The sequence below is a fragment of the Xiphophorus hellerii genome, chromosome 13 (genome assembly GCF_003331165.1).
Source record: "Xiphophorus hellerii strain 12219 chromosome 13, Xiphophorus_hellerii-4.1, whole genome shotgun sequence".
NCBI lineage: Eukaryota > Metazoa > Chordata > Actinopteri > Cyprinodontiformes > Poeciliidae > Xiphophorus > Xiphophorus hellerii.
Genome location: NC_045684.1, coordinates 4,973,677 through 4,997,310, shown reverse-complemented (window position 1 = coordinate 4,997,310; position 23,634 = coordinate 4,973,677). Strand labels below are relative to the sequence as shown.

At 35.7% G+C, this 23,634-nt stretch overlaps 1 protein-coding gene and 1 long non-coding RNA gene across 2 annotated transcripts in view; one reads left to right on the top strand and one right to left on the bottom strand.

The window, feature by feature from the left end:
• Nucleotides 1-4,077: 4,077 nt before the first annotated feature.
• LOC116731270 (uncharacterized) lies at nt 4,078-12,367 on the bottom strand. The gene is made up of 2 exons (XR_004341561.1): nt 12,256-12,367; nt 4,078-9,607 (listed from the first exon to the last, which is right to left on the bottom strand). It is a non-coding gene; the product is annotated as an uncharacterized LOC116731270 (long non-coding RNA).
• carmil1 (capping protein regulator and myosin 1 linker 1) overlaps nt 12,366-23,634 on the top strand; it is a 27,542-nt gene continuing 16,273 nt past the window's right edge. Inside the window, exons 1-3 of the mRNA XM_032580949.1 lie at nt 12,366-12,405; nt 16,207-16,304; nt 21,501-21,551. Of these exons, the coding sequence (XP_032436840.1) occupies nt 12,366-12,405; nt 16,207-16,304; nt 21,501-21,551 (189 nt within the window). The remainder of the gene's footprint in view (nt 12,406-16,206; nt 16,305-21,500; nt 21,552-23,634) is intronic.

Sequence of the window (23,634 nt, the reverse complement as noted above, 5' to 3'; positions counted from 1 at the left end):
ATTTGACACCTTGCATAGTGCTGTCTAGTAAGTAGTATGTTACAATTGTTATATTTACTCTTCTTTTGATTAAAATATACATGCATATTTTGGCTACATATTTATTTATTAAATATTTTTCTGACTTCTTGTATAAGTTTGAGACAGACATCTAGGAAGGAATGAAGAAAAGTGCTCTGTGAATGATCATGTGATCATTCACTCTACCTACATGACATTGATGTTGTTTAGAGTATACAATCTATTATTTTATTTTAAAACTTCAATTAGCTGCTAAATGACAAAATAACACTTTCAGAGCTTCCAGAACTTAAAAAAAGTGTCTGGCAACAATTGTTGCTGGTGGGATTAAACGAGTTAGCAGTGCTGAAGCAAATAATTTCCAAATTGATTCGGCTTCTCCTTATGTCTCTATATTTTATAAAGAAACTTATCCAGTTCATATTTTACTTTTATTTAGAATTTTATGAAAATGCTTATTTTGATTTGAAGTGACCTTAAAGTTTTGGAGTGGTTCAGTCAAAGTTCTGACTTCAATCAAATGGAGTATCTGTGGAGGGATTTAAAAACTAGGGTGATGACAATGAAGCCTTCAAAACTCAAAGATTTATAAACTCATCATCAAAATATCAGCAAAACTCAAATAATAAAATGGAATCCATGCAAAACCCTGGTCAGCAATGCGATTGATGTTCTTCAAATTAAGATATTTATTTTGTTAAATATTACAAATAGTTTTCTACATTTCTTTTATATGAGTTAAACAAAAATAGAAATGAAAAAAACACTCTCTTCACTCACTCTTTGAAGATAATTTTGAATAATTTTGAGCTATACAATTCTAAAAAATACTCTATTAGTAACAGTTCACATTTCATACAGACAAATGCTTAGTCACACATGGCACGTGTAGTTAGCAAACACTCATATTTAGAATGATTTCGTGGCCAGTAAATGTTTCCTCTTCTCAGTGACTTCCCACTCTGACACTGGTGCTGTTACGTTATTTTTTATTTCATAACTGTCACCATGTAGGTCACAAGATTATTGACTCTAATTCCTTATTTTACCAGTACAGGTAAACAAGTTTTTGTTATCCAAGTTTTCTGAAGAAAAAAAATCATAAATATAATATAAAGAACTTTCATTCTTCTAAAGTTTGTTCATTGTATTAAAATATTTTCTTCCATTTCTTTTTAAAAAGGTCTGATCAGTCAAACTTTGCAACACAGTAAAATGAAAGTCATTAAAGTGAGTCAGCATAATGGGGGGAGGGTATTATTTCCTCCAAGTCACAAGACAATATACAATATCTTGAATTAGGCAAGAAGAAATAAAGTATGAGTTTTAAAAATCCCCAACTGTATTTTAAAGAATATATTTGGTGTATAACTACTACATTCAGCACAATTGTAAGTATTGGAGGTGATGGAATAAATTACAGATTCCCTAAAACCAGAGAAACATGCTCATTTAGCACCATTACCTACAATTACTCTTAGAGTGCTTACAATTTGCTTGTCTGTCTGTCCCCGATTTTCTTTCCACCAAATACATACTCAAAAATTTGCTTCATAAATCACTTAGAAGCTTGACAGCTTTTAAAAGCGGAAAATTACTTGACAGCCAGCCAAACAAGCAATCAGCTCAACAAGTTAAGAATTTGACATTTTAAAGAATGGAGTTATTTTAGGAGAAAAGAAATCAACTCTGCACAAAAATTCTTTCTGTGGCATAGAAAACTAACCATCCATGTACCCATTCTGTTTCCACTTATGCAAGATAGAGTCACATAGGTAACAGAATCAGAAGGGAAACCTGGATACCTCTTGCTCAGTGAACTTTGTGTAGCTTATTTTGGTTCATTCCAAGGCCAGAGGGGCCATGGTGTTCTGGGTCTGCCTTTAAGTGTTCTTCAAATCCACCAAGCAAGAAATACAATATAACAGAAATATCTTTAGCAATCTGCAGTACTGTGAGTTGTGTTCGGAAGAATTGGGACATCTTGGAACTGTCCTCGGCTTACTGAGAAATGACTTGGGTGAAGAGGTACAATAAAGAATGCAAGTCATGACATTTGCAGTCATTTTCTGAATCATCAGTTTCAATGTGTGTGCATCCAAACTGAAGCAGCAGGATTTCCAAGAAAAGTGAGATCACAGAGATTTTATAAACTAAATGTAAGTAGTAGAACAAAGTCAGAGAAAAATATTTTAGTTTAGTTTGTTAGTTTATTTCGAACATATCCATAAATCGTCGCCTTTTTAAACTATTGACCTAAGTCATGTTTTGTCAAAAGTGATCTTATTTTGCCTAAGTCATCTTTTCCACAAAAGTCACGTTTGACACAAAATGACTGATTCAATTATTTTTGGAAGGTGACAATAATATGATAGAAAAGGAAGTTTCAAATAAAACAAACATAATACATTGATTTAACTAGTTTTAAACCATCTTCAATAAAAGCTGTACAAATTTTAAAATTTTTAGTGGAAAGTCCAAACAGGAGGTGAAACAGATGAATACAGACAATGACATGTTTTATTTGTAATGTCTTTCATTTTATGGTTATGTCTGTGGCACACCTAAGCAGCAAACACTGGAACCTTGTCATTAGTTTAATAAGGTGTTTTTCATGGATGCAAACCACAAGGTAATGCCTCAAAGCCAGAAATGAAAGAGGAATTTTGGTTTCATTTTCTTTATACAGTACCTCAGTGTATTTTTGCATTATGTGTTGCAAACCTACTTTGCAGCACAAAAGCAGGTTTTACACAGTATCTTCTGAGCACGTGACTTTTTATTTCCTGCTCTTGTTTCTTACCTAAAGTCTACTCAGTTTACCCTAAATGCTTAGCCAGCATGCTATAAACACTTAATGGCACTTCTGTTAAAGAAGTGGAAAATAAATGTGTATTTTGTAACAAAACAAAACTGCAGAAAAATCTAAGTTTTTTAGTTTTAAGGTTTGCTTTCAAGATTTTTTTTCTGGTTACCAAAATACCCGAAGAAAATGCTGACTTTGTGTCTGATGAACCATTTCAGTGTTAATTTGACTGTTTATTTAGGGTAATTGTGAGATTGTGAAGGTTACCATTAATTGTAGAGGGTGCTAAAATGCTTTTTGCCATTTCTGTCAAAATTAAATGTTTCAGATCAGAGAGGTTACAATGGATAAAAATAATAACCCAGAAAATCATCCAGAGTCTCCATTAGATTCTTGATTTTTGTTGGTTCAGTAGGGTGCGAGGTTTTCCTGCATGAAGTCTATTTATGTAATGTTCATCACACCACTTCAAAAAGCAGGGAAGAATATCTCCATGTTTAATCTCTCCACGATGAGCGGCAGACTGACTAAAAACAGTGTTGTCTGTAAACTTGAGGAAGTCCTTGTTTTTATAGGCACTCTTGTGGTTATTTGTGTATAAAATGTACAAAGGGGGGAGATGACACAAACCTGAGTTGACCCTGTGGATGAATTCCTGCGGGTCAATTCAGGGTTACCGCTGTCAATTAGCTATTTACCCTTACTGAAATTTGTCCTGCATATTGAATAGTCTAAAATAAATTTCATCAAGCCAACAAAAAGGTGTCATAAAGGTGCCAACATAGATGTCAACAAACTCTTGCATATAAAAAGCTTAAATAAAACACCCAAATAAAAAGCTGTCTATTGGCTTTTTCGCCCCCTTAAAATGCTTGAGCAAACATTCCTCTAAAGGCCATTTCATAACAATAGATATCAAAGCCATCGACTCTTTTGAAATGCTTTTTTGTTTGTTCGTTTCTTTTTACCACTAGAATAATTATAGATTCTTTCCAGAGTTTGGGAACCTTCTGCTGAATAAAAGATAAGTTCAACATTTCAAAAAAAAAAAAAAAAATCACAGACTTCAAGGAGTCTACCCATGACCCGGTCAGGCTCTAGGAAAAAAAACAAAATGGTCCGGTCCGTGTTAGTCTGCTCTAGATTTAATAGGATACACACATTACAAAACTTTCACTTTTATCTTTTTCCTCCTGCACAAGAAGACAATCAGTGGACATCAGATTTTTTTATTACAAGACTTAAACACATGGCATATAATTAATTTTTATTTCCTTTAAATGTCACTTGATAATCAACCAGGTTGCATGTGAGAGGATGAACCACCATTTTTGTGAATATAATCAGAATGACTATAGTATATAAAAAAAGAATGGAAACGATATAACACTGAGCTCAGGTGAAGTTTTACAGTTTGGCCATTGCATACCATTACACACTACCATTCATGAATTGCTGCAATTTAAATCTAATTGGTTTTCATGCGAGTATTTTTTTGTTTCTAATGTTCACGCACAACTCTTAAAACATTAAAAGTAGAAAAACCCAACCCACATTTCCTTTGATGCCAGCACAGACACCATATTTACACAATGCAAATCCAGTTCAACATACACAAGGAGACACTGTCAAGAGAAACATTTGGTCATAACCTAAATGTATCAGGTTACTATAGTAACCGGTTACTGTAGTAACACTCCTACCCAACAAAGCAGTTAAAAACAGACCTAGTAAATTTTGTCAAAGCAGATTGAAGCTGCTTGTAAGCCCCAACAATGCAATATTGCTATCAGAAATACTGCACAGTAAAGAAAACAAAACAGCTTATTTATCAATGATGATGGCACAAATGTCTGTCTTTAAATATGACTCACTCTAATTTACTAGTGAGTTGGAAAATCTGGCGTTTTACACCAATCTCAACATTAAAATCCAATAGGACTGCTATTGATATGTCAGTAAGAAATTGTTGCTTTGCACTTTTCGTCATTTCATCAAATCAAAAGTATAATTAGCTAATGGAGACTACATTTCTTTTATGACACAGCTCTGCTCTGGCAACTTTTCTCAGTCGGACCCTGAAACATCAGATAATTTTATTTAACAACGTCACAAATTTTGGATTAAAAAAGCAGGCTTAAAAACTCAATTTCACTTAAGTTCTCCCCGTATCCAGCCTAGCTGTGCAATTATAAGGAGGGCACACCAGGGCACATCTCTCCACAGCTAGGAGCCCTACTCCACAGGAAGACTAGTGTCTACTGAATGCCATGTACAAGAGTATGTTGTGTTTAGTTTTCTTTTTGTGTGACAATATAGATTGTTTGGTTAAAGTTCCCAGGCACCAGGTGTTTTGGTATGGCCACAAAATGCTCTTTTAGGATATCTCAGCATTCTAAATCATTTCACAAAGGCATGTCATCTAAATGTCACTCTTAATGTGTCTGCTTTTTACAGTTCTTATATTGAGCTAACTCTGAATGACTTCCTAAATAAATAAACTTCTAAAAAAATACCAGGAAGTTTCCTCCAGTTTGTAAAATTGATTTAAAAAAAATTGGCCTCCTAACAACTAAATTCAAACACAAATGTATGTTTATTTAGTCTTAAAAACTAAGCTCTTATTAAGTTGTATTGCAGTTTTCTGCTGTTTAAGACCTAAAATATTCCACCTCTGTTCTGATTTGAATCTTTAGCACTTTTGTCTTTATTTGGACAACATATGTTCATTGAGGAAATTAAAATTAAAGATCCTATCCAACTGGCAATTACATGCATGAGAAGTGAATCATTGCCTTCCTTAGTTGTACATAGACATGGACCACATCAATAAAATGAATTAAAACAGCTTTTAAATGTAAGTAACAAACACTATATTGTTTTTAGGCATATAAATAAAACCAGTTCCTTAATTATAATATTTTCATGTGCAGAAAATGCAGAGTTCTACTTGCTTTCCTTTTTTGACCTGTGTTTTGCTTCCTGTATGATCTACTTTGGTAGTGAGCAAAGCTTTTCCTCAAAAGCCTGTCCCCTTCTTTTGCGGTCTTGTCCAAATTGTGAATGAGCCCACTGTTGGATGGTACACATTTACAGGAAGTAAACTAACATGAATGTTAATCTTAGATTGTTCTGCTGAAAAGTAACTTTGAAGAGCCTTATCTGGGCAATTAGACATCCAAATTTTGTCAGTCAAATGAGTGTATGTGTTTCCACTGACGCCAAGTCAGCTTCCCTAAAAATAGACTTTTTACCATAACCTATTGCTACTGTAAGATTAACCAGAATTAAAAATAAGCAACTAAGACATTTAACTTCACATTATGTTCTAGCAGGAGAAATATCAAGTACAATTCATCCACATAATTTTTTTTATCCATCTGTAAGTCTGTTTTTTTCTTTCTGAAGATATGTGAAGATGATTGTTTGTGGCAAGAAATGTTGGACTTTAGTCGTCCTGTTAATTTTAAACATTCACCAACCTGTAACTTATGAACACTTCCTATGTATATATTTAATCTGTGTCCTCTCTATGCAAAAACATCACCTCTAATTTGCCTTTCAAACCTGCTTGAACACAAAATCCTGTGAACCGGATATGTCCTGCAATGCCACTGCAGTTTACAAGTCATGGCATACAAAGGTTTATGAACATAATTCAAATGTCTTTCTGTTTTGGTGTACAAGGAAAAACCCAGAGGTGCATGAATCCATAGACATATGAAAAAACACAATCTTTTTTTGTGCCAGACTGTTGTGTTTATGAGACAATCTCCATTTGAAAGTTGTGGGATTGGGTGGAGAAGCTGGAAGTTTTACTGGGACTTTTTAAAAGCCCTACTTTAGTGACACTTTGTTTAGTGACAAAGAAAAAAAAAAGAAAAACAAGAAGATCTTTAAAGACATAAAAACACTAGCAGCAAAGCATTTCAAACGCTGAAGCAGATCGACTACAGCAGCAGAGGACCACACCAGATGCCACACCAGTAGCTAAGCAACAGGAAACTAAACTACAATTCTCACAAACTCTGCAAAATGGACCAAAGATTGGAAAACTATTGCCTGGTCCAATAGGTCTCAGTTTCAGCTGCAATACTCAGATGATAGGGTTAGAATTTAGTATAAACATCAAGAAAGCATTGATCCATCCTGCCTTATATCAATGGTTTTGGGTTCTGGTAGTGCTGTGGTAGTGTGGGGGATATTTTCCTGGCATTTCTGTGTCAATTTAGTATCAACTGAGCATTATTTAAGTGCTACAGCATACTCGAGTATTGTATGTATTGCTGTACACCACTGTGTACTCATTATAAGGTAATACATCTTTATCACAAGGCTGAAAATTCACTCAAATTGATGACTTAAACATCACTGAGTTAACTGTTCTTCGCAGCCACCATACTCCTCCACATTCACCAAACCAGTAGCGTTGGGATGTGGTGCAATAGAAGATTAGCATCACGGGTGGCAAACAGAAATTTCATCACAAATGATTAAGGCAGTTGTGACGGGAAATGTGGATTCAACCCTTACTAGCAAAGTGTACCAAAGAAAGTGTCTAATGTGTGTTTGAGAATTATAGATAATTGTTGTACAATTTTCTTTTCTTTTTTTTACCATTCAAAGAATAATTATACCCATGCTGTGTTTCGCTAAATGTCTGATCACAACTGCAAGCTTCATTGTCATCTGAGTACAAATGACGGACACAATGGTTTTAAACAGGCAACCCAGTGGGAAGAATGTAATTCAATAATGGAGGGGATTTGATCTTTGAGGTTTATCACAAACTATCGTTACTTTTCCCAAAACTAACATCTCAGCAATAGATTCTTTAGTCTTCTTGGTTGTATATGCCTAATGAAAGCCATTAGGCAGTGAATCCAATTATGGATTACTCCATCCATCTCTCTTTTTTTTTTTTCTTTCACTTCAGGGCTTGTGTGTCAGTCCTGTGGGAATTTGGAGCCTGTGACAGAGCATAAAAAGTGAAAAGAGATGCAGCCCACAGACAGGCTAATGCCAAACCATTCATTTTCTGCACAACCACATTGTGAAACTTATGGTGACATCATTCTCTTCAATAGGGTCTGTACTGCAGAGTGTTATGACAATAAGTGAATCATAGCGTTGATCTCACTAACAAGTAATGATTTTAACCAAACATCTTCATACAGATAAATGTCCTCTTACCAAAATAAATGACTAAGCTGCAGTCTAAGTCATGGTTTTGCACTTGTCTACGCTTTGAAGAAAGGTGATTTTTAAACCGTAACTATATTTCTCACCATTATGACTATTCATCTCAACACACAGTCATACACTACAGAGTTTGAGAAAATGTCAAGGAAATTAGAAAGAGAAAAACAGAGAAAAGAAAAGAAAAAGTTTTACTAGTCATTTCAATCATTTAACAAAAATATTGGGAAAACTAAGGATAAAGTAGTCTTTAGGTATCAGAAAATTGACAAACTTAGTTTTTTTATGTTGTTTCAGTTTTTTGTGCCACATTTGTTCATTTGACCTTTTTCTTTTTGGATATTAACATTTGAAAACAAGACGCTCTAATGTTTCTCTCCGTGGAACACCTGTGTCAAATGTTTGGAAATATTTACCATCTCTAAGCAACATAAGAAACCAAAACCCTGGAGAGTTTCTGAATACGAGTAATTTTTCTTCTATTGTATAAGCATGCGGTACCTTGCATTTGTCTACAGAAAGTCCCTGCAGCAAGGTTATAACATTATTCTTTTTTTACCCCCCCTCCCAAGTAATTTGAAAGACAGACTGCCTCCCATCACAAAATATAAAAAAGTCCCAGGGGTAGGGACACTTCTGCAAGGCAGTGGATCCTGTGCTTTGTAGGTCTTCCTCCCAACCAGCCTTTTTGAATATAGGTACTTTTTTCTTACAGGAAGTAGGGAATGCTGTCACAAGGTAGTGCTATGCAATTTTCCAGTAAGGAAAATAGCATATGGGGCACCACACCAATGACTGCATCAAAGCTTTGACTGAGACACAAAGTTGGATTGTTTCTTCTGTCCAGCACAGTAACCCATTGGTGTTATGTTATTTGAATGCAAATATCTTGCAAGGGACAGGAAATGTTGCACCCATGCATCTGGTCCCTTGAAAAGGGTTTCCCATTATTCAACTCATTACTTTTTTAACACTCATTTTTTAACATCCAAGCTGTCAGTAACTCAAGAACCATTCAAGAATGCATTACCCATGATGAGGATGAGTCATTTGTGAGAAACAATACACACTAACTGGAGGGAAGTTTATAGAAATCCTATTATGGAAATAACCTGTCATGTTGGAGGCAAGATGCCTGACCCACAGACAGAACACACCAGGGAAACTTGGAAATCAAATAGGGTGATTTATTGTACAAGTGACAAAAATGACAGAAAGAGGGGTTCTTGCCGGGACACTAGGGAGAGATGAAAGCAGAGGCGAGATACTGTATGTACGCCGTATTGGGAATCTAATGACAGATTGGGTAGCTTACTGGATTAATGAAAAAAAATCCGCCAGGGGAGGAATTACTGTAGGGACTGGGGTTAGGTTGGTCCTAAAGAGGGAGCTGAGAGCCGACAGAATGTCTTGGCTTGCATTGGAGGGCGGACAGGTAGACTCACAGGCAGTGGATGAAGAGGAGCAGTTCATTGCCAGCAGTGAATGAAGAAAACCAGATTTGTCCATGAGAGTTTGCTTGAGGAGGTTGGGTTGTTGGGCAACACGAAGGCAATGGTCCAAGGAACCACAAGGGAATTTCTAGAAACAGAACAAAGAAAAGCTTTAGATAGAAATTTGCAGGGTTTTCTCAGAGACAAGCGCAGCGTGGCTCAAGGTAACCAGATAGGTTAACACTCAGGCGCTGAAGTGCTGGCAGACTGCTCCTCTTATACTCAACACTGATTGCAGCAAACAAGCTACAGGTGTGTGAAGGTGCAGGAGTCAGGCCCGCCCTCCAAGTAATTGTGGTCTCCAGGCTCCATCTGGTGGACAACTAAAAGAAAGCAAGTGTGTAAAGGTGCAGGAGTCAGGCCCGCCCTCCAGGTAATTGTGGTCTCCAGGCTCCGTCTGGTGGACAACTAAAAGTGGACATATTGTCATTTTTTAGAAAGTCAAACACACCGATTTTTTTTTACTTGACCAGATGGAGCCTGGTCTCCAACTAAAAGAAAGCAGCAGACAACAGTCCCCAAAACTGTTGTTCACATATGATTACATATTTGAGCATCATTTTTCAGAGAAAATGTATAATAATACAAAAGCTTTTCTTTCTCTTGTGATTAGTAATTATGTGAAGCTACTATCAAATGCTTGTTTGTTGCTTTCAAACAGAATGCAGCAGAAGTTTTACTTCAGTGCTGTTTGCTTTTGTCAGAACAAAAGAAATCACTATTTTCTTGATCTTCTGCTGACCTTGACTGCTAATGCTCCTAATGCTAAGCTGTCTGGGCTTTCAACTTTCTTACAGTTTCAAGGTCTGGAGTCAAATGAAATAAATAAACATGATTTTTATTTTTAAAATCATCTTTAAGCAATAAAAAGAAGGTCGTTTTTCTTTTTTCGCAAACATTTATTTAGGCAAAAAATGACGTATTCCATTATTTAGGAAGGTGAAGATATTTGTATTGAGAGACTCAACATTAGCCAAGTCAATAGAACTAAACCACAAACAATCAAAGGAAACATCTCTGTTCTCTGTACACTATTAACTTTAGTTATGTCAGTGAAAGATGGGATAGAAGTTTGTAACATCTGCAAACACTTGGGTAACATTTTGTGTTCAAAACTGCTTCTCTGGTATTAATAATGCAAGAGTAACTGCACTGATGAACCCAAAGCCGGATTTAACTGTTCAAATGAGCAGATTATTTTGAACACTTTGTCGCCATCTAGTGATTAAATCAGTCAGACACACCAAGTAGATGGGCACAAGGTACACAGCAGTGTTGCAATACACTCTGTCAAGCTTAAGAGAACACTATCATGTCATTAGACAGTCCTGTCAGATATAAAATACAAATGTTTAAGAAACACTGATAATGCATTACAGAAACCTCATCTCTTTTGTCTTGTAATTTTTTTTAAATAAATAAAATTCATCCATTTTATGAAACAGAATTGTGTATAAATAATGATGTAAATAAATAATAAATAAATCCCTCCGTTATTTTTTTTTTTAACTGAATGAAGTTTCATTTAGCTAAGTATTATTTTTTCTTTAAATTTGAAGCTAAAAGTGCAGTTGGACTGTACCTACTCTTGAAGGAATAGCCAATGCACTTTCTCTCCTTCTAGTGATTAAATGTAATCCAGACAATATTTGTATGTATGCATGTCAACAGTCAAGACTTTTCTATTCCATCTCAAAGTTTACAGGAACACAATGGACCGGTGTCTACATCTGACGCTCAGTTGGTTCAATCTGGGCAGATCATCACACCATCACAAGGTAACACAAAAACTGCGCAAACAAACATGCATGTCACACATGCCTCAATTTCTCAACATGCATGTTTTTGAACCACAGAAGAAAGCAGGAGAAGACAACCCATACATGCACTGACAAAAACACACAAACATGCAGAGTTCAAACACAGAATCTTCTTGCTGTTCCACTTAACAGCCCTACACGTATCTACAAATCAATATACTGGGACTGTAATTGTCAAGAAAGACAAACAGCACCATAACTTTCACTATATTTTACAGAATTCTATGGTTTTGCCTTAAAATTATGGTAAAAACCGAATAAATAAATGAATGGCATAAAAAGCAAAAAAAAAGAGTATATTTTAAGAACATAAAAAATCTAAAAGTTATAAACCATGATCAAAGAAATAGTTGTTAGAAATAAACTTGTTATATTAGGAAATACATACATTATTGAAAAGAAATTTACCTATATGCACTCTAATATATTGTGAATTAGTGTCTGACTATGAGCCTTCCCTAAATAACATTTTTGACAGTTCTGACAAAAGAAGGTCCCAAATATATTCAAGGTCTTTTACTGTTACGACAGTAAAAGATTCGTCTTTTCTGTTCCATAATATCTTGTTATTCACAGAAATGACCGCCAGGTGTCCCTGTTCTTCCATTCTTATCAGCATAAACAAACCGAGTGGACGGAAAAAGAAAGGAGAGGTCTCCCTGAAGTTTGCAAGCGTGAAGAAGTGTGTCTGCGTGATTTGTTTTCGTACACGCGCCGACTGTCGACACTTCTTCATACAAGTCTGATATGAAAAACATCTTTCATGTACGTCTTCACCCCTTTTAAACTTCTCCCCACTGTTGTAATTCAAATGTGAATTGCGTTGTGAGTATCAGTCTTGCAGGGATGATAGCGGACAGGAGCAGTCATTAGGTAAGCAGGGTGTCGACAGGTAACCAAAGAAAACGGGGCTTACTCCGTTTACAGCCGACTTTGGTTGAAGGTCCGTCTTCGGCTACTTTTGTCTAGCTTCTATTTTCTTCGTCACCGGCCTGAAGTTCGGTATTTACCTCGACAGAAGAAATCATGACGGAGGAGAAAACAAACATTTCCAACGAGCTGTTCGGTAAGTTGAACTTCGTGAGCCACACTGCCACACTTAAACGTCACTTTATTAGAGAGAGGGTTGTGTTAGATTTCTAACAAAACAGTGTAACAAAACAAAACATCAAGAGTCAGAGAAATTTTGGACAAATAAGAGCAAATCTCCTTAAAGTTTTACTTTGTTCTAAAGTTAAATATTTTCTCTCGATCAAAGCTTAAAATATAAATATAAATTAATGATGTTGAAATGTTATGTATTTATGAGAAGCAAATGCTTTTAGGTTTAAAACAGTTACCAGAAACTCATAGTGAACAGAATGAGAAAAATAAAATAGGATGTGCATGTTGTTTAGTGTCAAATATTAACAAACACAAATCATAACACTGCATTCAAAGGATGAAGAATACAGCGATTATAAACTAAAGGGGGGGAAAAAAATCTTTGTTTCACGTTTTTTTCTCAACTTTTTCTGCCTTTCAGTGAAAAGTTGTTTTCATACCCTTGGGGTTTGGTTGGCTACCTAAAAGTTTCTCCTCTCCAACTTCCTTATCTGAAGGAGTGAAGCAAGGGCTTTGGGAAAGGGGTGTGCCCTGTGAAATTCCTTTGGATTGTGAGATATTATCAACACAGACTGCCTGGATGATTGAGCCTCAAAAAGAACAGTAAATCATTGCAAATTTGCAGCAAAAAGTAACCCAAACATTTCCCTCTTGATAGCAATTAAACATAAGTTTGACCTGTGGAATTGCATAACATTGGACTAAACTTGTTGGGATCTGAAGTTTTAGCCCACTTCTTGTTGAATGAATCTTCCTATGTGACACAGATACTAAATCAATACCCATTTTGATAGATAAAACAAATGCTTTTAAAATATCAACGTTTTTTTCTATTTGCAAAATTGAAACCTTGCGTCCAGATGCTCTTAGGATTCAGTGTATGCATCTATTTCATCCATATGGCGGTTATGAAACTAAATCTGTGAAGCTGACTCATGACCCCGTGCTGTCTGTTATGCTGTCTGCAGCTCAATCTCACACTGTATTTCTCTGGATGGAGTGATGAATGGATCTTTTTGTTACCAGTGGAATAGGTCAGAATGGCCTGACGCTGCTTATCATCAGTAATTAAAAACTGACATAAGCAACTCATCAGATTTACAATTTTTGTGCTGTGATGTTGATCTAATAAAACATTTAAACAATAGGGGAATTGAAGAGAGTAGCCTTGGTATACAGACCTAAATCCTTGTCACTAAGTTGGACTTCTCACATATGCATATTTTCCCTTAAGTCTTTCCTCAAGTTTGACAGAAAACTGCAAAAACGTTGCACATACTAGCATTACATACAGTTATGCCTTGTAACAATACTCCTATCTAGGGGTATTCTGATTTTCTGGTTGACCGCCAATCTGTTTGAAGTTTTTGACGTTCCATTTCAGATTTTGGCCAACATCTTTTTTTTTTTATCTGAAATGTTGCTAAATATAGCAAGAAAGTCGCTGAATTGGCAATAGTTGACTATTATAAACTGCAAACGTATAAACATGACCTGGTGGGCCAGTCTATCAGTCAAACCTCTCTCATGGGAGAGCGGAGGAGGACAGTGGTTGATTTTTAGACCTTTGCTGAGGTAGATAAGATCAGCTTCATGTGTAAGTATTGGCCAATCACTGATCCCCCAAAATTAAGGAGATTGGCGCTGATAAATCAGTTGGCCGATAAATCGGTTCACCCTACTCCTCTATCTCTTGAAGGTTTTCAAATTTGACATAATACAACTAAGTACAGCAAACTTCAATGCAGCTTATTGGGATTTTATTTGATGGATTTGATTATGTCCAAAGTAAGACATAAGAGCAATTTGTATTTAGCATTCTGATGCTAGTACTTTATAGAATCAATTCCCACTGCAGTTACAGCTGCAAGTTTTTTCTTGTGTATGTATACACTATCGTCTTTGCCCTATGATCTATGCTGCCACATGCTCTGATCTACACTAGAGCTGCACAATATATCAAATAGCAATCCTCATTGGGATATTACTGTTGCCATATGTCACAAACTCAAAGCATTGCTTAAATGCAACATTTGGACAGATGTTTTGCATTTTCTGCATTCCAAAAAAGAAAAATGGCCTGTTGAATCTATTTTTGCTACTGCTTTCTCTTGATCAATAAAATAAAATTCCAGAAAGGGAGATTAAACCTCATGGTTGTAAAATGGCAAAATGAATAACATTGTCAGGCGCTGTTGTCAACAGACCTTTGACAAATGTTAAGGGTAAACAGAACAATGCATGAAGGAGCATGATGATCTTGACATCAGCGCTGTTTGCTCTCTTTTGATTCCATAACACTAACCCACTATTGAAGTGCACACTTTGATACCTGTTTGTATAGAAACTTAAATGGGAAATTATGATTTCTTTGCATGGGTTCAACTTGTATCTGGTCAATCAGTAATACTGCAACATCATGTTCTGTGTTTTTGACCCTGGGTTGGGTCATCATAGTGGTCTCAGAGTAATTCTGCTGCCGGCTATTAAATTCGTCTTAAGAAACTTGAAAATGTTTCTTATTATTTGACTCTCTTGAGAAGTAGCCTGATACATTTGAGAGCAAACACTGAACTTTTTCACAGATTGTCATAAACTATTCATGGCTCCTCATATTAGAAGAGATGCCCATGTGTTTCTGATCAGCCTCTACGCTCCTTCATGCTGTAATGTTTTCATCCTCCACATGACCTCATCATGTGTCTGGCTTAGGAGAGGAGGAGTTTGGCATGATGTCATGAAGGCGGGCCCAAGTTCTCCTGCCTCATTATTCTCACAACACACATTCCACTTGAACCGTACCACATTTTGTCTGCTCTTCAGCCCTTTGTCTGTTGATTTTCTCTTTTTCCTGCATCATCTTTCTCATTCTTTCTCTTCTGCTCTCTAGCTGACAGTTTTAATGCTGCCTACAAATTTTACCCTCCCCCTCTCTCTCTTGGTCCCCATCTGTCCTCTGATCTTTTTTCCGCTGGGTCAGAAACAAAGTTTTCCACTCTTCCATACCTCAACTCAAGAATTGTTTAAATTGTTTTCTATGGACTCATTTCCTTGGAAATGCAAGGCTCTTTGGAATGAAAGCTGTGTTTTATGTTTCTAGTTTTATATGTATACACCTAAACAACTAGACAAATCAAATTAAAAGGAAATTGGCCCTCCTGATCTCTAAGTAAGAGGATGTTTTTCTACTCTCTTTAGTTGCTGACTGTGTGTCTGCACTGCAAAACTCACTGTCATCTTTGGCCCACAAAGACACCCTCTTGCCTCTGCACCTGCTTTGTGTTTCAGTACACTATTTTATTTATTAAAAAACCCCAAAGGTTTGTTACTGAACTTTGGTTTAAATAGGACACATCTGAATATGGCAGCATTTGAGGGATAGTGTGGGGAGCAGTTAAACAAACAGACGTAAAACTGAATAAAGAATGAGATCATAAAAAGTTTGCACTCTGAGAATAGAGCTGAAAAGCTTAGAAAAACAAACATCATAAAATCATGAATTTAAATCTTATGTTGGAATCCTGGTTAAAGATTAAATCGGTTTCACTTTAAATATCTCCATTAGCTTGAGGCTGTGCTTTTATGGCTCAGCCAGAGTTAAATACAGCAAGATTATCCAGCGACCAGTGCTTCAGGCTGTGACATCAACCCTCCTCCATCCACCTCCACCCATTGCCATTGTGAATTAGTTGTAATGTGACCTTCCTGTGGCTGTCATTGTGTTAATTGGTCTTTCTTGTCCCTTTTCTACCGTGTGCTGTAGAGAGTGTGCGGGAGGCAGTGGGCCGAAAGGTGAAACTTGCCCTGAGGCGTAAAGTCCAGCTGGAGGTCAAAGGTGACAAGGTGGAGAACAGAGTTCTGGTAAGTGAGAGCTGCTCAGATTTCTGTAGTAAATCTTGTGTAAGTGATGTCAGTAGACTCAGACATACCATGTTGGAACATCATGAGTTTTTCATGTAAAATGTTCTACCTGATAGTAGGATATTCTAAACCGAAAGAAACCAGTGCATTTTGTTAGTGTGGGCATGTTGCTGCATGACCAGGAGCAGCTAAATATTTATCCTCCATTATAAAACATACTTATTATGTTTTATTAAATAAAAAAATAATATGTTTTATATTTGAAACAATTAACACAAGTCTGGGTAGGAAAATGCTAAAACCAAACCATACACTTCATAAGACAGAGTATGTACTTCTTACTGAGTTCAGTTATTTAAGATTGGGTGAAAACCTGATGGCACTATGTGAGTTTTCAGTGATTATGTTTAATATGGGTTAATATGGAAGAACAAAGAATGAAGAAAGAGACTTAGAATGTGACTGTGGCCAATGATCCTGAAGTTTGCATTCAATATCCCTATTTGATGTTAAAATAAAAGGTCTGTTTCAGTCTTAGAAACATTTAATCATCAATATACTGTATATTTTTTAAAATCTTAAGTATTTGGAATCGTCAAATCGGAACTAGATAATAGACATGGAATAGACACTTTGTTTATTTTCAATTGAGAGAATTGGAAAATTTGATGCCTTTCTTTAATATGGCAAACATATAAAACTATTTTTGGATCTATAATCATTTTCACATCCCTTTCCTACAAAAAAAAGATTTGACTACTTTATTCATCCAAAAAAAAAATAAAAAATCACAACCAAATTTTTGTGTTATTTTTATTGTGTTTCTTAATATCTATTTTATTCATGAGCACCTTAGATTTGACAATTTTGTCCTATGTGACAAAAAGTTTGGACACCATTCTTTTAAGATTGCTGTGGTCAGAGACCCCATGCTGTCATTTTTTTCCTGATATTTAATCCTTTGCTTTTTATGTGCAAAAAGTTTTTTCTTGTTAAACTGTTGAAAGAACTTCTTTGATATTTCACCGACAGCAAACAGAGGCAGATCAACACTTTATTAGTGAGCGAACTGTTTGAGCTTACTAGTGGCATTATTACCGGCTTGGAGAAAAGACTCCAGTGGTTAATTGTTCAGGTCAAATACGGTTCTCTCTGTTTGTGTTTAAAAGTTATTTTAATGCTCATAGTGAAACATGCTTTCTGAACTCCAGATCCCAGATCTGTGTTTTTTTTGTTCTTTTATTCTTCCATAGAGGAATCTAAAAGCAGACAGAGGAAAACGTGGAGTAAAGTGAGTGTGCAAGTGCAATTCTTATCTGACTTCTCAAGGTTGTTCAGCTGCAGATTCTAAGGATTGTTAGAACTCGGTGAGCACAGAAGAGAGTCCCACAGTGGTGGAGTCTGGGTACTGTTTTGGTAGGATATTTGGTTTCATGTAGCTGCAGGCATGTTGATTAATATCTTTAGAAATATGTGGATATTTCAGAAAACTTAAATAATGCATGCATCTGGTAAATTAGACCATTATTTCTTTTTATCCAAAGAAGTACAATTAAAATTTATTTTTGAAGTTTCAATAGTTTTAGCACATTATTTCATTGTCCACATACCAAAGCTTAGCAGCTCCTGTTAGGACTTGACTAGAGCAGCCCACTCAGAGCCACAGAGTGTTGGGACACACACTCATTCTGCATTCCACAGCTGTAGCTTCTAGCATTAAAAACCCAGGAGGTAGTGCATTCAATTAAACTAAATCACTTATAATGTTGCTTTATATATTAGTACATAAATTGTTTAGTTTTAGAAATCAATGGCAAGGAAACATGGGGGCAAGCACAGAAAAGTAATGTACCACTTCAATTGGAGAAATGTAAAACCAGTGATGGCAAGCTTTCTTTTCCCCTAAATGCTGATGCAAGCTCAGTCATGATCAGATTTCGCTACTAAAGGCGTCATGGCTCAGCAGTAACAGAATAGGTTATGCCTCTCGAAAGGCTCCAACACTGTTAAAGTACAGTATTTCTGCAGTGTTAAAAAAGAGATTATACTAAACAAAACTGTTTTCCAGGTGTACAACTGAGCTGAGGAGAAAACGATAAACCAGTGTAACTAATATTTCCATTACTAGTGGAGAGAGTGTAAAACCTAAAGAGATGCAGTAACCTTGTCCTTTAAATGTGCACAACCTTAAACCAACACCATTTTTTCTTAATTCACCCCTGCCATCAATTATAGTGACTGTTGAAACTGTAATAAAGTTCAGCTGCCTGAGCAGACATTTTAATAGCCTCTTGTGCTTCAACTGGGTAATTTTTTTGGTTAATGATTGTGAGAAGAACGTTGTATACAATTACTTTGAACATATTGTTCACCTTTGTGTATTTTGGGATCTGGGTTTCAAAAAATGAACTCCATGTATTATTTTCTTGCCATTTTCTTCTTTGTATCCTTTAGAAACAGTTTGCAGAGATTACAAAAGGATGGCATTTAAAGTATCAGTCAGGAGAAAGGTTACGATAAATGTGCTGTAATATATGGAATAGGGTATCACACTTATTTTGAGTATTTTTGATAGTATATTCTAAACCAAGGAGAAAGTAAAAAGCTTCTTTGAAGAGAAATTAATAAACTGTTAGTCAGTGGTCCAAGTCATCTATTAAAATAAGTTACACTTGAATTTCACTTGAAAATCAAGTTCCCACAGTCTACAGGGAGGGTAAAAAGCAACAAAATTAAAGTTACTTGAGGTCCAGTGTCAACTTTCCACATTCAGTGATAAACTGGAGAGCTATTTCCTCTGTGGGTATTGGTGAACTGTGTTTTATCAATCCGTACAGCGCAGTCTTCCAGGACATTTTACAGTACTTCATGCATCTTTGGGAATTTTCTGATTCCATTTGAAATTAGTTTCAGTTTTTGAACCAGTGTAACATATTGGTCTTTTGTTAATGTTCTAATATACAAGCCTCAAAAGCAGAAGAAACGTTTCTCTAAAACTGATGAATGGAAAAAACAGAAGCTGTTGAAGGAGGCAGCCAAGTGGCAACACTGCATAATTTTCTGCTAAGTACTGGTTGTGTCCTGTTTGCAATGTCGTCTGGGATAAGGAGAAGACATGTAAGACAGGAGCTTTTTCTTTTAAAGAAAACCTGCAGGCAAGAAAAAAAAAAAAATCTTGTTGGAGAATGCATTAAAGTCTGATGAAACCAAACTTGAACTTTGCTGGAATTGCAAAATGTGAATTGGACACTAAAACAACACAGCATATTTAAGAATCACCATTATGCTTGGAGGCACACGTTCAGAAAAAAAAAGGAAGGAAAAACTGGGGGATTTGTCAAGGTGGATGGAGTTCTGAACATTTCCAAATACCATTTTGACTTTCAGGAGTCTTCTGAAGAGCTTAAGAGAAAGGGGAGGTCCATCTATCCAGTACAGGTATTATTTCCAAAACGGAAGTTTTGGAAGTGCCTAATGAGAATTAAGAACAAAATCTGCCCAAAAATCTGTGGAGTTACTTAAAGAGGGCTGTGGACAAGTGATGTCCTCCCCTTCTCATGGATTTAGCAGAGTGCGCAAATATTGCAAAGTCAAGATGTAGTGCACTGACAGCCAGCAATAAAGCCTAAATGTTAAGTTAAGTCCTAGGACTTAGGAGTGCTTCTAAAAAAATATTTGTTAAAGGTGAATTAAAAAATGCATGTTAGTCTTATTTTTTGTACATCACACTGATATACATTTTTAACAAAGCTTTGTGTCTTTTGAGATTACCTGCTGTAATTTAAATACTAGCAAAATGTTGGTGCAAGAATAGCATACAACTTTGTGATTTGATACTATGAACAATTTGGTCTGTTATATTTACAAAACAATGTGTATTTTTATTTGAGAACATTTCAAAGCTTAAATGATTTGTTTGCCAGTGTTAACCTTAACCTTACCTTAACAGAGTTGCTCCTTTGAAGGTAGAGAGAAGGATTGTAATAAACATGAGTGGAAAAATTTGTCCTTTGGAAAAACTCTGAAACTTTCAGGAAGTCTAAAGCATGGGTGATTTAAAAGATAACAGTTAATCTGGTTTAAAACAAAACAAAAATAAGTTTTTAAAAGCTTTTAAAATGACACTTCTAGTTTTAGTCTTTAGTTGTTTTTTTGTTAGGCTTTCTAGAGACTTGAAGCATTGATTTTGGTGAGTTCTAGAGCTGACTCTCCCTGCCCTATTATTTGGTCGGACAGCTTGAATTCATTGGACTCCAATCTCACAACACTACTATTCCCTCATCTGCAAAACACCTGAACACAGATATTTTCAGACTTCTCAAGGCGAACCACTACAGGCCATTATCTGAAAGAGTGCCTGTCTGAGGAATCACTATCTTATTTGCTGGAAACTGGACTTAAGCAGATGTGACCTGGAGAGACCTCACTCAGCTACACAATGGGTTACTGTAAATGCCACAGCTGGCTTAGCCTCCTGTCAGCCATGGCTGACTTAGCATGGATTCCCCCCCCCTATCATTTTCTTTCAACATCATTACAGAGAAAATGTCACAACGGCTATTAACTTGCACAATTCAAAAATAATTCACAGAAAATGTCAGACATTTTGGGTAAAAATAAGTTGCTAATTTTGTCAGCATGAAACTTTGCAGTGTTTGCTGAGTGGGAAGCCACAGTATGCATTCACTCTGTGGTTAAACACGTAGTTTCAGATAATATATATCATTATCACACTCCGTTAAAAACCCTCTTAAGAGGCCAACACACTTTGCAGCTCTCTGCAAAGGGAAAAATGCTAACGTGTTGGTATGTAACCTGAGGAGGGAATTATCTGGCTATGTGTGGGCTGAAAGTGAGCAGATTTATTTTCTGTCCTTTTATTTTAGTTGACATTTTCTTCACTTTCCTCTGACCTTAGCCTTTGCAAATGTGTAAGAACTCATGAATGTGCATCAGATAAAATAAAACAATACAAATTTCAACTTTCAACTTTTTTTAAGCCGTAGTTTAAAGCGTAGGACATTATAATAATGTCTTACAGTCCTTTTTTCCCATATTTGTTGTAGATAGTCCTTAAATGATGGTGTAATGTAGTTTTATTTTGCCGTGATCTAATTGTAAAACATTAAAACTAATTTCTAACAATGGTAAACCAAACTCCTCTCCTTTTTTGAACATCTCTGTCTCTTTCTGCAGGCGCTGGCATCACATCGAGCCTATCTGCTGACAGCACGGGTCCCTTCCAAGGTTAGTTGAACTTTCTCTACATGTATGAGAATTTATTTTAATAAATCCACATGGTTTTGTTTAGAATAGGTTTAAGTCAATGATTTTATTTTTCCTTTCTCTGCAGTATTTATATGTTTATTCATTGTGTCATTCTGACAAGCTGAGCTGTTGTAGGTATCTAAATATGGTACCTGCAAAACATAAACAGGTGGGCGACAAAGCAGCTGGTTAAACTGCAGAATTACTTTATTTGTATAACGTTTAAATGATTTATTTTAAATAATTTGTTCTACAAATAAACAGATGAAACAAGATGGCTATATACTACACTTCAAATACTAGAGCTTTTAAAAGAGCCTTGTTTAATTATTTTATCACATAAAGTGTTATAATTGTACATTTATGAATCAATAAGTTATGTTATTTATGTTATATTAAGTTTGTGTAGCTGTTTTTGTAATAAATGTTTTACTTATGATGTGGACCCCAGGAAGCCAAAGACATGGATAATGGGGATCCAAATAAACCAAACAAAAAAAAACCAAAAACAAGCCACACTATATTAAGCACATGAGAATTAAATGGCGTCACACCTATGGATGTAACATCGCAAATATATTGTGCCCTTATATGACTTCATTAAAAAATCTGAAGAAATCACGAAAGGAAAATCAGGAAGAAAATTGTGGATTTGCACAATACCATCTTAGGTACAATTTAAGGATATGTGAAGGCATTTTCATCTGTTCAGACCATTAAATTCAAATATAAATGACATGAATGTCCAACCATCAATGTCAGACTACCTCAAAATAAATAAGTCTGCACATTGTAATACACCTATGACATCTAGACAACTCAGCTACTTTAAAATCTGATCTTGCTAATAATATGATGGTTCCTTATATTTAAAATAGCAATATTGCATTACAAGTTCCACTGCATGCACCAAACTCTAAAGCGCTATATTAAATCATAATTCTTTTCCACTTCCTCTTTTCTGATCTCTGTTTATCTGAACATTTCTAAAATGGTCCGATCTCTTTTTCCTTTTCAGTCTCCTTTTCTCTCATGTTCAGTCTCTTTGTCCCTGTTGCCAGATGAGAACAGGTCCCTCCATATGGAGATATTTGATAGTCTTACCCACCATGCAGCTGTGAGAACACAGCCTGTGGGAAAGGAAAACAGTGACAGGAAGAAAAGTTCAAACCTGAAGGGCAGAGCTTATATATAGAGAAAAACACTGTGGAATGACTTTGAGTTAAGAAAAGTAATAATATTTACAGGATCTAACAGAAAACTTTCTCTCATAAAATTAAAATAACTGTCTAAACGGTATATTTTTACTTCTTAAAAAAAGACAAAAGACATGACCTACATTCATATTTTGAAAATGTAGAAGGCAAAACTACAAATACATGTGTTTAGAAATCTCAAAAGCCAAACTATTATATTCTGAAGCCTGGTGTGGTGAACTTCCCTATTTGGATTTGATAAATAGCTCTAAAAATTACAAGCCATTACATTGTTGATTTATTACAAGGGAAGTCAAAATCATAGTTTAATCTTGTTCTTAAATTACTTATGCTGTTTCCTTGTTCTCAGCCCTCTATTCTGTCCTATTCTACTTGTAACCTTACATATATATATATATATACTTTTTTTTTTTTTTTCAGCAGGGAAGGTTACTACTAATGTGTATGTGAATCAAGCTGGACAATTTTATAAATAGTTGGGAAAGTCTGACGCAGAAACAAACTCAAATTTAAACTCAGCAAGGATGTCAGCTGGTTGGGATTGGATTTGAATTGTCATTTTCATGGAACAAAAGATCATGAGATTTTAATCATTGTGAAGGATCATAAGTGACATTTTTATTTTTACTCTAAGCAGTGTGGGTTGAGTTCAACCCACGCCTCTGTGACTTCAATAAATGTCCAAGAGTGCAACAGCAGAACATAAATGATACTTATTAGCATTTTTTGCCACAGAAAGATAAAAAATTTGAGAAGCAGCGACATGATAACATTTATTGCAGACTAACAGATGTACAGTTCCCCTTAAAAGTATTGGCACCTGGGCGTGCCGTGGTGGCGTAGTG